Source organism: Balaenoptera musculus, chromosome 2 (assembly GCF_009873245.2).
Source record: "Balaenoptera musculus isolate JJ_BM4_2016_0621 chromosome 2, mBalMus1.pri.v3, whole genome shotgun sequence".
Classification (NCBI taxonomy): Eukaryota; Metazoa; Chordata; class Mammalia; order Artiodactyla; family Balaenopteridae; genus Balaenoptera; species Balaenoptera musculus.
In genome coordinates, this window is record NC_045786.1 from 83,490,107 (window position 1) to 83,506,836 (window position 16,730).

The following is a 16,730-nucleotide window of genomic DNA, read 5'->3' on the forward strand; positions in this document are numbered from 1 at the left end:
GAGGCCACCATCACCCGGATACCAAAATCAGACAAAGATGTCACAAAAAAAGAAAACTATAGACCAATATCATTGATGAACATAAATGCAAAAATGCTCAACAAAATACTAGCAAACAGAATCCAACAGCACATTAAAAGGATCATACACCATGATCAAATGGGGTTTATCCCAGGAGCAAGGATTCTTCAATATACTCAAATCAATCAATGTGATACACCATATTAACAAACTGTAGGACAAAAAACATATGACCATCTCAACAGATGCAGAAAAAGCTTTCGACTAAATTCAACACCCATTTATAATAAAAACCCTCCAGAAAGCAGGCATAGAGGGAACTTACCTCAACATAATAAGGGTCATATATGACAAACCCACAGTCAACATCGTTCCCAATGGTGAAAAACTGAAACCATTTCTTCTAAGATCAGGAACAAGACAAGGTTGCCCACTCTCACCACTATTATTCAACATAGTTTTCAAAGTTTTAGCCACAACAATCAGAGAAGAAAAAGAAATAAAAGGAATCCAAATCATAAAAGAAGAAGTAAAACTGTCACAGTTGCAGATGACATGATACTATACATAGAGAATCCTAAAGATGCTACCAGAAAACTACTAGAGCTAATCAATGAATTTGGTAAAGTAGCAGGATAAAAACTTAATGCACAGAAATCTCTTGCATTCCTATACACTAATGATGAAAAATATGAAAGAGAAATTAAGGAAACACGCCCATTTACCACTGCAACAAAAAGAATACAACACCTAGGAATAAACCTACCTAAGGAGACAAAAGACCTGTATGCAGAAAACTATAAGACACTGATGAAAGAAATTAAAGATGATACAAACAGATGGAGAGATATACCACGTTCTTGGATTGTAAGAATCAACATTGTGAATATGACTCTACTACCCAAAGCAATCTACAGATTCAGTGCAATCCCTATCAAACTACCAATGGCAATTTTCACAAACCCAGAACAAAAAATTTCACAATTTGTATGGAAACACAAAAGACCCCAAATAGCCAAAGCAATCTTGAGAAAGAAAAACGGAGCTGCAGGAATCAGGCTCCCCGACTTCAGACTATACTACAAAGCTACAGTAATCAAGACAGTATGGTACTGGAACAAAACAGAAATATAGGTCAATGGAACATGATAGAAAGCCCAGAGATAAACCCATGCACATATGGTCACCTTATCTTTGATAAAGGAGGCAGGAATATACAAGGGAGAAAAGACACCCTCTTCAATAAGTGGTGCTGGGAAAACTGGACAGCTTCATGTAAAAGAATGAAATTAGAACACTCCCTAACACCATACACAAGAATAAAAACAAAATGGATTAAAGACCTAAATGTAAGGCCAGACACTATTAAACTCTTAGAGGAAAACATAGGCAGAACACTCTAGGACATAAATCACAGCAAGATCCTTTTTGACCCACCTCCTAGAGAAATGGAAATAAAAACAAAGATAAACAAATGGGACCTAATGAAACTTAAAACTTTTGCACAGCAAAGGAAACCATAAACAAGATGAATAGACAACCCTCAGAATGGGAGAAAATATTTGCAAATGAAGCAACTGACAAAGGATTAATCTCCAAAATTTACAAGCAGCTCATGCAGCTCAATATCAAAAAAACAAACAACCCAATCCAAAAATGGGCAGAAGACCTAAATAGACATTTCTCCAAAGAAGATATATAGATTACCAACAAACACATGAAAGGATGCTCAGCATCACTAATCATTAGAGAAATGCAAATCAAAACTACAATGAGGTATCACCTCACACCAGTCAGAATGGCCATCATCAAAAAATCTACAAACAATAAATGCTGGAGAGGGTGTGGAGGAAAGGGAACCCTCTTGCACTGTTGGTGGGAATGTAAACTGATACAGCCACGATGGAGAACAGTATGGAGGTTCCTCAAAAAACTAAAAATAGAACTACCATACAACCCAGCAATCCCACTACTGGGCATATACCCTGAGAAAACCATAATTCAAAAAGTGTCATGTATCACAATGTTCACTGCAGTTCTATTTACAATCACCAGGACATGGAAGCAACCTAAGTGTCCATCAACAGATGAATGGATAAAGAAGATGTGGCACATATATACAATGGAATATCACTCAGCCATAAAAAGAAACGAAATTGAATTTTTTGTAGTGAGGTGGATGGACCTAGCGTCCATCATACAGAGTGAAGTAAGTCAGAAAGAGAAAAACAAATACCATATGCTAACACAAATATATGGACTCTAAAAAAAAAAAAAAAAATGGTTCTGAAGAACCTAGGGACAGGACAGGAATAAAGACGCAGACGTGGAGAATGGACTTGAGGACATGGGGAGGGGGAAGGGTAAGCTGGGACGAAGTGAGAGAGTGGCATGGACTTATATATACTACCAAATGTAAAATAGATAGCTAGTGGGAAGCAGCCGCATAGCACAGGGAGATCAGCTCAGTGCTCTGTGTCCACCTAGAGGGGTGGGACAGGGAGGGTGGGAGGGAGACGAAAGAGGGAGAAGATATGGGGATATATGTATATGTATAGCTGATTCACTTTGTTATACAGCAGAAACTAAGACACAATTGTAAAGTAATTATACTCCAATAAAGATGTTAAAAAAATTTAAAAATTAAAATAAGTAAATAAGTAAGCAGAACTCTATGGAGCCACCAGATTCTGTTGGGAAGGCTACAGTGTGAATGACAGCCTTCTGAGAATGAAGATTCCTCCCTCTGTGAAAACTGATGGAAACATCCTGGGTGAGGGGCAGGGAGGGAGCATGAACTACTGGCAAGTAAGGATAACAACCATGATTACATTTTGGATATTTTAACAGAAAATATAATAATGCTTTTAATAAAGACTGAAATTCATTTCATCCCAAGCACTAACTAATTAACTACCTTGGAACATAATCCCCCCTTTTTTAAAATCAGAAAATAGTCAATACATTTCCTAGAATAAGAATTACGTATTCAGGAAATACCTTAGTTTGGAAGGCTTACTCCCAAAACTAAGTGAAACTTGGCTCTCTCCTCTGAGGATATTGCTTCTTTGCAGTCCTCTCACAATAGCAACGAGTTCTTGATGACCTCCTCCCACTCTGTTGTTTCCAGGATTTCTTCCTGTCCTCTTCCTCGGAGGCTCATACCACATTCTCTCGTCTTCATCACTTTCATTTCTGACTCTCAGACATCTGCTCCTCACTGAAGACCTTTGCATCTCATTCCACCCTCTCCATCCCAGTCCTGCAATGCCTGGATAACATCCAAGTAAACAACCCAGCCCAAGGCCCCAGCTTCCTTATCACTTCACCTCTGGAAAACTTGACCTCCTCTCTGCTTCAGCTATCTACTTCCGTGGACTTGACAAATCCAGTAATAACCACAGACCTTCTTATCACCTGGAACTTTTCTACCTGTGAAATTTTTGTTTCAAACATCAAATTCTTTACTAAAACTTCCCATCCTGCCATTTCTCTTACTCCATTTATCCTATCACCTGTTCCTCAGAGTCAGTTCTTTGCCCTTTCTACCCTATAGGTTCCCTCCTACCTTTCTTTCCTTTTCTACCTAGCATAGATTCCAGGGTTCATTACTTCACCTACCCTTCTGACAATATCGGTGAATTCTTGATGTCATTCTCTTGTAACCTCCATCCAAAACAAAACCCCAAACCTAGATCAAACACAGGCAACTTAGACTAGTTGAGGGGGAAAAATGAACAATTTTGCAGATTGGTACTGCTACAATTCTATGGTCTCCTGCTCTAACCAGATCTCAATGTTACCCAGCAAACTTTTTTTTTCCCAGTCCTCTCCTTCTCTCATCCTTGACAAAGCTGTTTCAAACTTTCTGTCGTCTCCTTAAACTTCCAACACCTCCAACTCTCCCCCAAAAGAACTCCCTCAACCTTCTATACCAAAATTATACGTTTACCTGCATCAACCTGCATCCTTTTCTTCCCTGCCTTGTGTTAAAAAAGAGTCAAAGTGGCCCTCCTCCTATGCCATAGACACCAGCCCTTCTTGCCTTCTTGGGAATCCTGCTCCATCAGTTCCTTTCTTTTCAGATATCTTTGATCTGTCTCTCTCTACTGATTTTACTCAATTCCCCCTCCCCACCTCATTTAACCACGCTCAAACATCTCATATTTTTAAAATCCTCCATTATTTACTTCAAAATAAGACTGCCTGAGTTGATAATAATTGAAGCTACATTTTGGGTACACGGGAGTTCATTATATTATTCCAACTACTTTTTTATATGCTTACACTTTCCAGTACAGAAAGTTTTCTTTTTAATCCTCCTTTGATTTGGATTTTTCTCAGTTCCCCATCCCATTTTCTCTTGATAAAACGTATTCATTCTTCAGGTCACCACACTATTAAAAGCAAGGAATTATTCGGTTTTCCTGTATTCTTCTAATCCAATGAGTAAATGTAAAACCATCAAAATTACTCACTGCAGTCTAAAAACTTAACCTGCAGCACAGAAAAATCTGTCCATCTCTCACGAAAAGAATGTAAATAACTGGGTCTCAACAAATTTCTAAATTTTAAAAATGAATGGACAAAATTAACATTAATAACATGGATTGGGAAAGATGAAAATATAGTGTTCCTTATGTAAAATTTATCTTGCTATAGCAGATGTATGTGAAACATTCTGTTTTTTCAGTTCTCCCGATGTATTGACAAAAATTTGGATCTTACCAAAGGAAGAAAAAATTAAGAGAAGGAACTTTCGAAATACCTATGATATTGACTCTTCCTGGTGCTCGAACATAAAACTTGGGAACGGATCCAAACTTAGAATTAAACATCTCTTTTAGCTTCAGCAATCTGAAAACAAGAGTAGAATATTTCAGAATATCCAGATAATAGAAAAACCCATAAGATACACACACACACATTTCATATACCTACCACCATTAATTATCTTTAAAAATAATAAAAGCAAACTCTTTTACTGACATACTTCCTCGAAAATCCCAGGATGAAACAATACTGTAACCCGCTAAGTGACACAAGAGTATAGCTAAGCACACAGGAGAGTAAAAAATTTAATACTGATGTACACCACAGAAAAAAAAATTGTTTGCTTCAACAGAATTAACTTTCTGGATAATTTCTCAATGATATTCAGAGAAGAATCTCTTTCTACTAAAAAATAGTAGCATGGAGTAGTGTATCAGTTTCCTAGAGCTGCCATAATAAAGTATCAAAAACTGGGTAACTTAAAACAACAGAAGTTTATTGTCTCTGAGTTGTAGAGGCAAAATCAGAGTGTTGGCAGGACCATGCACCTCTGAAACCTAAAGGGGAAAATCCTTCCTTGCCTCTCTTTAGTTTCTGATGGTGACCATCAATCCTTGGCATTCCTTGGCTTGCTGCTGTATCACTCCAATCTCTGCCTATGTCATCACGTGGAATTCTCTCTGTGTGTCTCTATCTGTGACTCTGTTTTTCCTTCTTGTAAGGACATCGGGCTTATTGGATTAGGGCCCACTTTAATTCAGTATGACTTCATCTTAACTTGATTACATATGTAAAGATGCTAGTTCAAATAATATTACATTCTGAGGGGGCTTCCCTGGTGGCGCAGTGGTTGAGAGTCTGCCTGCCAATGCAGGGGACACGGGTTCGAGCCCTGGTCTGGGAAGATCCCACATGCCGCGGAGCAACTAGGCCCGTGAGCCACAATTACTGAGCCTGTGCGTCTGGAGCCTGTGCTCCGCAACAAGAGAGGCCGCGATAGTGAGAGGCCCGCGCACCGCGATGAGGAGTGGCCCCCGCTTGCCACAACTAGAGAAAGCCCTCGCACAGAAATGAAGACCCAACACAGCCATAAATAAATAAAATTAAAAAAAATAAATAATACCTAGCATATATATTAAAAAATATATATATTACATTCTGAGGTTCCAGGTGGGCATGAATTAGGAGGGATGCTATTCAACCCAGTACAGTCTAATGAAAACTAGACTGGATATCAGGAGACTACAGTTCTAATTCCAATGGGGGTTCTAATTCGATGCTAAAGTTTGGCAAATCATTTTCCCTTGGACCCTCTTCTGTCAAATTAGAGCATTTGAACAAGATATTCCTCATAGGTCCCTTCCAGGTCAAAAATGCTTATAATATATTTAATAATTTTACACTGTTAAATCATCTCAAGTCACTTCTATAAATACCCCCCACTGTTTGTAGTCCCACAATATATTGTATCTGAGTAATAACACCAAGAGAGTAAATATTTGTTAGACTTACTATATTCAAGACATTCATTAATTAAATGATAGATCTTAAAGATTAGTTACAAGAAACATAAAATCACACCCAAAAAATTTAAGAAAAAAGGAAATTTATTATAATGATAGAAAGATACATTGAATATTCTTGGAAGTTATTCAGGATGACCTCCTAGGACTGTGACAGCCATCAGAAACTCTAATTACTGATGCGTGGGGCTGTGTTCCCGCCCTGTTTGTTGTCTCGCCTGAGGTGTCCCCACACTGGAGCCTACAGACTTTTGGGTGGGGCTGATGGAGGCTTTTGGGAGGGCTCACGCCAGTGAGTACTCCCCAGAATTGCTGTTGCCAGTGTCCTTGTCTCCACCGTGAGCTGCAGCCACCCCCCTGACTCTGCAGGAGACCCTCCAACACTAGCAGGTAGGTCTGGCCCAGTCTCTTATGGGGTCACTGCTTTGTTCCCCTGGGTCCTGGTGTGCACGAGACCTTGTGCGTGCTCTCCAAGAGTGAAGTTTCTGTTTCCCTCAGTCCCGTGGAATTCCTGTGATCAAACCCTTCTGGCCTTCAAAGCCAGATTCTCTGGGGGCTCCTTCTCCCATTGCCGGAACCCCACACTGGAAAGCCTGATGTGGGGCTCAGAACTTTCACTCCTGTGGGAGAATTTCTGTGGTATAATTATTTCCCAGTTTGTGGGTCGCCCACCCAGCAGGTATGGGATTAGATTTTATTGCAATTGTGCCCCTTCTATCATCTTGTTGTGGCTTCTTCTTTGTCTTTGGATGTAGGGTATCTTTTTTGGTAGGTTCCACTATTTTCTTGTCAATGGTTGTTCAGCAGTTAGTTGTGATTTTGGTGTTCTCGTAAGAAGGGGTGAGCTCACATCCTTCTACTCCGTTACCTTGAGCTCTCCAGGAAGCCAGAGCTGATGTTATAGTGGAATTTTCTTCATCAGCATTCTACATCCAGCCAGATGCTAATGTCTTGTACTTGTCCTACAAACATGAAGAGTCTTAGTTGGCAGGATAGCTCCACTCCAGATGGTCATTTAAGGATCCAGATTGCTTCCTTCTCATTGCTTCACTATTTCAGACTGTTGTCTATTTCTGCATGCTCAAAATTGGATTGTAGGCATGTCCATGCTCTAGGTCAGATGAACCATTCTTTTTTTTTTTTCCTCAGTGGCTGCCTCTCCCCCTCGACACACCAGTGCAGCGGTCGTGCTCTGCCCCCCAAAACTCTATTTAAATTGTGTGTTTGCCTCTCTCTTTCCTGTCTCATTCCTTCATCCCTCCAAAAACACCATCACCATTTCCCTCTGCTCAATGCTCTTCACATTCCAGTCGCCTCTGTGAGCCTCTGAGTTTTTGCTCTTCCATCCCTTCAGTTTTCATGACACTGTGGCCTCAAGTCTAGAAGATTCAACAGCTTCAACGTCCTATACTATCTGATTAAGTCTCTGTGCCCCTAATTCAAATTCTCAAAAAGATAATCTGGTTGGCAGCATATAGGTCCTGTATCCATCCTGGTCCAATTACTTTTGGCCAAAAAGGAAAAGCTATTTGATATAAACAAGGTCAATTGCTTTAGTTACAAATATGATCACCTGGGTCCACTCCTTCAGCAGAGGTTGTGGATGACAACAGAAGATGTGGAGAGGGAGATGATAATGGATATCTCTAGCACATCATTCAAGATAGATTTATTGGACTCCCAGTAGATGTGGATAATGATAGCTGCCTAAATCTGATTTTCCCCATATATCCTCCAAAACAATTTAGAACAAGAACAAGTAAGTGATATTTTTATTTCTTTATTATAACTAGACAACTGTACCTTTATTATGATTAGAAGAGAATGCATAAATTTAAATGAAAGAAAGAAAGAGGCAAAACACTGCGAGCCACTGGAAAAAGAAACTGAGTGAAAAGAGCAAACTAAGATTAATCTAAAACCACCACTAGGGCTTCCCTGGTGGTGCAGTGGTTGAGTATCTGCCTGCTAATGCAAGGGACACGGGTTCAAGCCCTGGTCTGGGAAGATCCCACATGCCGCGGAGCAACTGGGCCCGTGAGCCACAACTACTGAGCCTGCGCATCTGGAGCCTGTGCTCCACAACAAGAGAGGCCACGATAGTGAGGGGCCTGCACACTGCAATGAAGAGTGGCCCCCACTTGCCACAACTAGAGAAAGCCCTCACACAGAAACGAAGACCCAACACAGCCAAAAATAAATTAATTAATTAAAAAAATAAAAATAAAAAAAATAAAACCACCACTAGAAAGAAAAAGTACAACCATTTAAAAATGAGAGGTGTAAAAGAAGAAAAGATGAAAATAAACTCATTGATTGCTACATAGGCAATCAAAAACTTAAAGGATACCATTAAGCATGACAAAGCAACAAATTTTTTTTAAGTTATGACACAGGCATATGAAAAAGTATTATTAAACTCCTAGAAAAATAGTGCCCCAGAGAGACTGTGACCTGTGTAGTCAGGTAGACTTGGGCTCAAACCCCTTCTCGACCATGTGATGAAATTCCTTAACCTCATTCACCTTTATATGGGGTGGAAATATGAATTGAGTTATTTGGAAGATTAAATAAGGTATTGTAGGAACAGTGTCTAGCCTAGGGCTGGCATGAAGTACTTGTTCAGTAAATGGCAGTTATTATAATCTCCTGATTCCTTGGTTCAGTACTGTTTCTACTCTGCAGCATATGAATAAGAATCCACTAGAAGCAATGAAAGATGGTAGGCAATTAAATGTTTAGTTTACATCAGAACTGGAAGCGCTATTAGAGCATTAGGGTGATTTTTATGATGCTATTGATAAATCTTGATGCTCTCTGCCTTGTATCTTCCATTTTATTGAGAGGGTTGAAACAACTTAGGTTATTTGTCCATCAGATTCTAGATAGAATTATTGAAAAGGTTCGTGTTTTTCAATGAAAAAAATAAACTGACAAAGCAGATAGTAAAAGGTTAAGTAAGAAAAGTCCCCTGCTTTTTCAGGGCATTAAAAAGATATATAAATACAAAAGTAACCAACAGAACAAAAATATCAATCTTCCTAACTACCAAAGAAATTTCAAAAGCAGACAGATAAACCAGTAAATAAACACAGAAACTACATTATAACACATAATTATAAAATAAAATGACTAAGTTGAAATCAAATATATCAGTCACATCAATAAAAGAAAGCGCAAAGAAAGACTCAAAAAGACAAAAGTAGAAAGTAATGATATGGGGAGTAGAAAAACAGTAGACCTGGTTAACAAATTAAACCCTGGGTTTTTAGGGGAAAAATTAACAAAATAGACAAACCACTAGCTAATGAATTAAGAAAATGGGGGCTGATAAAGCATAAATAAACAAAATAAGAAATAACAAGGATGAGATAACATTAAACAAAAGAAATTTTAAAAGTCATAAGAGACTACTTTGTAGACCTCTATCCAAACAAATATAAACTGTAATAAAGAAACTGACTCCATTTTTTGATGTTTACTTAACAGCTTTTGAGCTTCAACTCTCCCTCTTTCCCCTTCTGCCTCATATCAAGCAAGTGGACAAAAAAGCCCAAGTGCTCTCTCTTTTGTCACCAACCAAACCACAGCACACCAGCTCCATCTCCTAACCACTACAAAAACCTCAAGCTAGTCTCCTTTCCTTACTCTCTCAAGCCGTTTTTGGCCAGCTTGGGTGGCCTGCTCTGCCCTGCCCAGAAAGCCTCATTATGTGAGTAATAAGCTTTTCATACCCTCTTGTTCATGTGGTATTATCAGTCTCAACATCCAAACCAAATTTTTGGGTGGGGGTCCATCCTGTTTCTGTGGTATGGCCACAACAGAAATCCTAAAGAAATGGATAATTTCCTAAGGAGATACAATTTATAAAAACAGATCCATTTCCATAGAAAAAATAAAGTCATCAAAGAACCACCTACACATATGCATTAAGCCCAGATGTTTTACAAGAGAGTTCTACCCAAGCATGAACATCAGATAGCCCATATACTCCATAAGTTGTTCCAGAGCATTGAAAAATAAAGAAAAGTGGTCTAATTCTTGTTATGAAGCAAGTGTAACATTGATACCTAAACCAGATAAAGATAGTCCAAGAAAATACAACTACAGACTAATGTCACTCTTGAATATTAATGCAAAAGTACTTAATAAAATATTAGTAAACATAAGGCAGCACCATATTAAGAAAATAATTCATATCAAGTGGCATTAACTCCAGGAATGCAAAGTTGAAAATATTAAGATAATCCATTAAAATAATGTATCAATAAATCTAAGGTGAAAAAAATTATAGGACTACTTCCATAGGTGTTAAAAAACTCCCAATAAAATTTATTCCCAAAGGTGTTTATCTTAACATGATTACATATATCTCAGTCTTAAATCCAAAGCTAATTAATGAGGAAATTCTAGAGACATTTCCACTAAGAACAAAAACAAGACAAAAAGTTCTACTATCTCCACATCTAATCCACACAATACTGGAGGTATCAGCCAATGCAATTAGACAAGAGAAATAAAGAATCAAAACAGAAGTAAAACTATCTCTACTTGGAGATAATATAGTAGGATGCCTAGAGAGTCCCAGAGAATCAATTATAAAACCAACTTAGGGACTTCCCTGGTGGCACAGTGGTTAAGAATCCGCCTGCCAATGCAGGGGACATGGGTTCAATCCCTGGTCCAGGAAGATCCCACATGCCATGGAGCAACTAAGCTGGTGTGCCACAACTACTGAGCCTGCGCTCTAGAGCCTGTGAGCCACAACTACTGAGCCCGTGTGCCACAACTACTGAAGCCCACGTGCCTAGAGCCCATGCTCTGCAACAAGAGAAGCCACCACAATGAGAAGCCCACGCACCGCAACGTAGGGTAGCCCCCGCTCACCTCAACTAGAGAAAGCCATGCTTAGTAACAAAGACCCAACGCAGACAAAAATAAAATAACTATTTAAAAAAATAAAAATAAAAGATAGCTCATCCATGATACTGCTGGGAATTGATTTTCACGTTCTTTAAAATAAATAAATAAAACCAACTTAAATAATAAAGAATTCACAAATATAGCAGGATATAAAATGAATACTCAAACATGAATACCCTTCATGTGTAAAAACAATGACCAATTAGGGCTATAATGGTAGAGCAAACCTTGCTCATAGCAACAAGAAAAGACTAAATATTTAGGAATAAATTTAACAAGAAATGTGCAAAATGCATTTAAGTAAAGCTTTAAACACTCTTGAAAGACATAGAATAGACTCAAAGAAATGGAAAGACATCCCTTGTTCTTGGATAAGATGACCCAACATCATAAGGATAGTTACTCCCAAGTTAATTTATAAATTTAATGCAACCCCCCCCCAAAAAATACCAACAAGCTTTTCTTATAGAGGTAGACAAGTTGATACAAAAAATCATGTGGAAAACAAATATGCAGGAATAGTGGGGAAAACATTAAAAAAGAACAACTGTGAGGATGGAGTAACCCTACCAAACATTAAAACATACTATAAAGCCTCTGTAATGACAACAGTGAGGTACCAGCACATATATAGACAAGCAGACTTCAGTAGAATGAAAGGTTCAGAAATAGATACAAGTATATACAGAAACTTAGTATATGAGGAAAGTGGCATCTCAAATCACGATGCAAAGATGAACTTTTTAATAAACAGTGGTAGTACAACTGCTTAAACTTTTGGGAAAGATAAAATTAGGACCATCTCTTACACAAGAATAAACTCCAAATGGATCAGGCACTAGAAGAAAACAAATGAATTTCAGTATAACTCAGCATAGGGGAGAGGTTTTCTAACTATGACTCAGAATTCTGAGGCAATTTTTTTAACTTGACAAATTTGACTATATAAAGATTTTTTAAAACATTTACATGGCAGAAAATGTTATAATCAAAGTCAAAAGAAAACTAGCAAACTAAGAGAAAATATTTACAACTTGTTACAGATATATTCTTTAAATTAAAAAAAAACCTCTGAAACCATAACACTCCTAGAACAGAACACAGACAGAACATTCTTTGACATAAATTGTAGCAATATTGTTTTGAATCTGTCTCCTAAGGCAAAGGAAATAAAAGCAAAAATAAACAAACGGAACCTAATTAAACTTCAATGCTTTGGCACAGCAAAAGAAACCATCAATAAAATGAAAAGATAACCTACTTTCATAGCAGCATTATTTACAATAGCCAAGATATGGGAGCAACCTAAGGGTCCATCAACTGATGAATATGATGGATAACGATGAGGTGATATATACATATACCTATATATATATGTATATATATACATACACACAAACATACATACACACACAACGGACTACTCAGCCAGAAAAAGAATGGAAATCTGCCATTTGCAACAATGTGGATAGACCTAGAGAATATTATGCTCAGTGAAATAAGTCAGAGAAAGACAAATACTTTCACTTACATGTGGAATCTAAAAAGTAAAACAAATGAATATATATAACAAAACAGAAAGAGACTCACAGATATAGAGAACAAATGATTGGTTACCAGTGGGGAAAGGGGAGGGCAAGATAGAGCTATGGGATTAAGAGATACAGACTACTAAGTATAAAATAGATAAGCAACAAGGATATATTGTACAGCACAGGGAAATATAGCCATTATTTTGTAGTAACTTTAAATGGAATATAATCTATAAAAATATTGAATCACTATGTTGTACATCTGAAACTCATATAATATTGTAAATCAACTATACTTCAACTTAAAAAACTCAAAAACTGAGTGAAAGATGACCAAAAACCGGATAGAAAAATGTGCAAAAGATATGAACAGAAAATCCATACTAAGAGTAGTTCATAAATGGACCTTAAACACATGAAATTAGAGAAATGCAAATTAAAACTACACCAAGATACTATAAGAATGGTGAAAATTAAAAAGTAACAACACATTCTGTTGGTGAGGTTCTGTGGAAACAGGCACTTTTCTACATTGGGTTGGGAATGCAAATCAGTACAACACATTTGGAGGGGAATTGGGCAATATCTAACAAAAATACATTGGCACTAATTTTTTTTTTAATAAATTTATTTTATTTATTTATTTTTGGCTGTGTTGGGTCTTCGTTGCTGCGCACGGGCTTTCTCCAGTTGTGGTGAGCAGGGGCTACTCTTCTTTGCTGTGTGTGGGCTTCTCATTGTAGTGGCTTGTCTCATTGCGGAGCACAGGCTTTAGGCTCACAGGCCTCACTAATTGTGGTGCGTGGGCTCAGTAGTTGTGGCTCACAGGCTCGGTAGTTGTGGTGCATGGGCTTAGTTGCTCCGCGGCATGTGGGATCTTCCCAGACCAGGGCTCGAACCCATGTCCCCCGCACTGGCAGGTGGATTATGAACCACTGCACCACTTGGGAAGCCCCCATTGGCACTAATTTTTACCCAACAATCCTATGTCTAAGAATTTACTCTGAAGGTATTCTCCAGCAATATGAAAATACATATTCATGAGATTATTCATTGCAGAATTGTTCGCAATTGCAAAACACTAGAAACAACCTGAACACTCTTACATAGGAGAATGTTTGAATAAGGTATGGACTATGAAATGAAGTAATATGAAACTATTAAAAAAGAATATAGTTTCTAGACATTTTTCTCAAGTGATTTCCAGAAATATTTTGTTACAAGAAATATGCAAAGTGAAACGTTGAGATGGCCTAGAAGCATTAACATCCCAGTAGCAATGAGCATCCCTAGTGCTCAGATCTTGGTTTCAAAAGAAATCAGAACTCTTTGCAGAAATAATGCCAGAGCTGGAGCAGAGAGGGTATAATACAATCCTGGAACATATTGCTGTGCCAGAGAGCAAAGAAGTGCTCAGACAATGACAGCAACATGTCCGAAGGACACAGGAGCCCACATAAGTAAGCTCCCACTGCCCAAATTGAGGGATTAAAATTCCCCCTCCCCCATCGATTTTGACAGGACAGAAAAACAGAAAAAAGAAGCATAAAACGTCGTTGGAAATAATCCCCTTAACAAGGCCCAGAAAATATTATGAGTTAGTTCTGTAAGACCTTAAAAACAATGATTTTTTTTTTTTTTCATAAATGGTTCTAACAATAGAAGCTGTGGAAAGCCTTCCCATCTCATTTTGGGAATAGTATAAGCCAGATGCTAACACATAACAAGAATAGCTCCCAAGGGCTTCCCTGGTGGCACAGTGGTTAAGAATCCACCTGCCAGTGCAGGGGACACAGGTTCGAGCCCTGGTCTGGAAGATCCCACATGCCGTGTAGCAACTAAGCCCATGTGCCACAACTACTGAGCCTGCATTCTAGAGCCCCTGAGCCACAACTACTGAGCCCACATGCCGCAACTACTGAAGCCCGCACGCTGGAGCCCGTGCTCTGCAACGAGAAGGCACCGCAATAAGAAGCCCGCATACCGCAACAAAGAGTAGCCCGCATTCACTGCAACTAGAGAAAGCCCACGTGCAGCAGTGAAGACCCAACGCAGCCAAAAATAAGTAAATAAATAAAAATAAATAAATTTTTTTAAAAAATGGCCCCCCAAAGCAAACTATAGGCTACTCTCACTTGTAAAAATAGGTACAAAAACTCTAAATAAAATATTGGTAAATTTAATCCAACATACATTACTTTATAATATATGTGACCAGAGCATTCCAGGAACATAAAGAGAGTACCAGGAAATATGCTGATTAAATGCACTATTCTATCAGAATAAAAGGGAAAACTCTATAACTCCATGATCCTCTCAAAATATGCATATATATGTGTGTATATATATTAAATAGCCATTCCTGATTTTTTAATAAAATTTTAAATTAAAAAAAAGCTCTGAACATGCTAGAAGAAAATGTCCTTAATTTAATAAAGGATACTTGCCAGAAATAGCAAACACCATATTTGATGACAAAAATATTAGAAGTTTTCCCATTAATATCAGAATCAAGACAAGGGTGCTATCATTCAACACTGTAACATACTACATAAAATATAAACTGTCTATACAATAAAAAACATCATAAAGTCAAAGGAAAATTGCTAAACTGGGAATAATATATATAATATACATAAAACAACAAATGAGTTTATCCAAAAATATATACACTCATACAAAAAATACATACATAAAGAGTTCCTAAAAACTAACAAGATATAAACAATCTAATAACATCTTTTTTTTTTTCAGGGCCATTTGGCAGCAACTATTAAAATTTTATTTTTATTTTTTGAAACTATCAAAATTTTAAATGTGCATTACCTTTGACATAGATTCCATTTTCATGAACAAGCTTAAAGAAACATAAAAAATGTTCAAGGATAAATGTATAAAGAGTTTTACTGCAGCATTGTTTGTGAGTGAAAAATTGGCAACTTAAATGTACACTCTAATAATTGAGTGGTTAAATAATGATATTCATACTATTAAATACTCTCAGCCCTTAAAAAGTGAAATATATCTGTATGGAGTGATATACCAGAATCTCTAAGAAATATTATTAAGTGAAAAAAAGTAAATTACAGAAAACCAAATATGATTCCACTTATATGAATATAATACAACTTTTATTAAAAAAATGTTAACAATGGGACTTCCCTAGTGGTCCAGTGATTAAGACTCTGCGCTCCCAATGCAGGGGGCACAGGTTCCATCCCTGGTCAGGGAACTAAGAACCCACACACAAAAAAATGTTAACAATGATATTATAAAGATACAATGACATAAAGCAGAAACTAACACACCATTGTGAAGCAATTATACTCCAATAAAGATGTTAAAAAAAAGAAAAAAGCTTGGCTCTTGGTATGAGCTCGGTCACAAATTCATCGGTAGAACGCGTCTTCTTTAGAATTATGATATCTTAATTTTCTTATTTGAAAAACAGCTCTATTGAAACAGTATACTTTTTATGAAAAATTAAAAAAAAAAAAAGATACAATGACACCAAAAGAATACAATGATATTACAAGGATACAAAACAAACCAAACTTCTAAGAAGGGAAGTGAGAATTGGCAGCACAGGATAAGAATCAGATTATGAGAAAAAGAACTGTGCGATTCTCAGGCTTTACTGAATATACTTTTAAATAATCCAAATCTTTCGTATTAAGAATGTGTTTATACAGCACCATTAGTCATAAAGCCAAAAGGTGGAAACGACCCAAATGCCCATCAATTGATGAATGGATAAACAAAATGTAGTATATCAATACAGTGGAATATTATTCAATCATAAAAAGGAATGAATACTGATAACATGTTACAACATGGATGAACCTTGAAAACATTATATGAAGTGAAAGAAGACAGTCACAAAAAAAATACATTATATGATTCCATTTATTTGAAATGTCCAGAATAAGCAAATCTACAGAGACCAAAAGTACATTAG

At 37.3% G+C, this 16,730-nt stretch overlaps 1 protein-coding gene across 4 annotated transcripts in view; it reads right to left on the reverse strand.

Moving 5' to 3' along the window:
* Positions 1–16,730, reverse strand: part of GALK2 (galactokinase 2) — a 141,207-nt gene that overhangs the window by 110,249 nt on the left and 14,228 nt on the right. For 2 of the 4 annotated variants that reach the window (XM_036842842.1, XM_036842843.1), the window contains one exon: positions 4,790–4,878. The exons of the other annotated variants lie outside the window; for them this stretch is intronic. In XM_036842842.1, the coding sequence (XP_036698737.1) occupies positions 4,790–4,878 (89 nt within the window). The remainder of the gene's footprint in view (positions 1–4,789; positions 4,879–16,730) is intronic. 4 annotated transcript variants of the gene reach the window in all.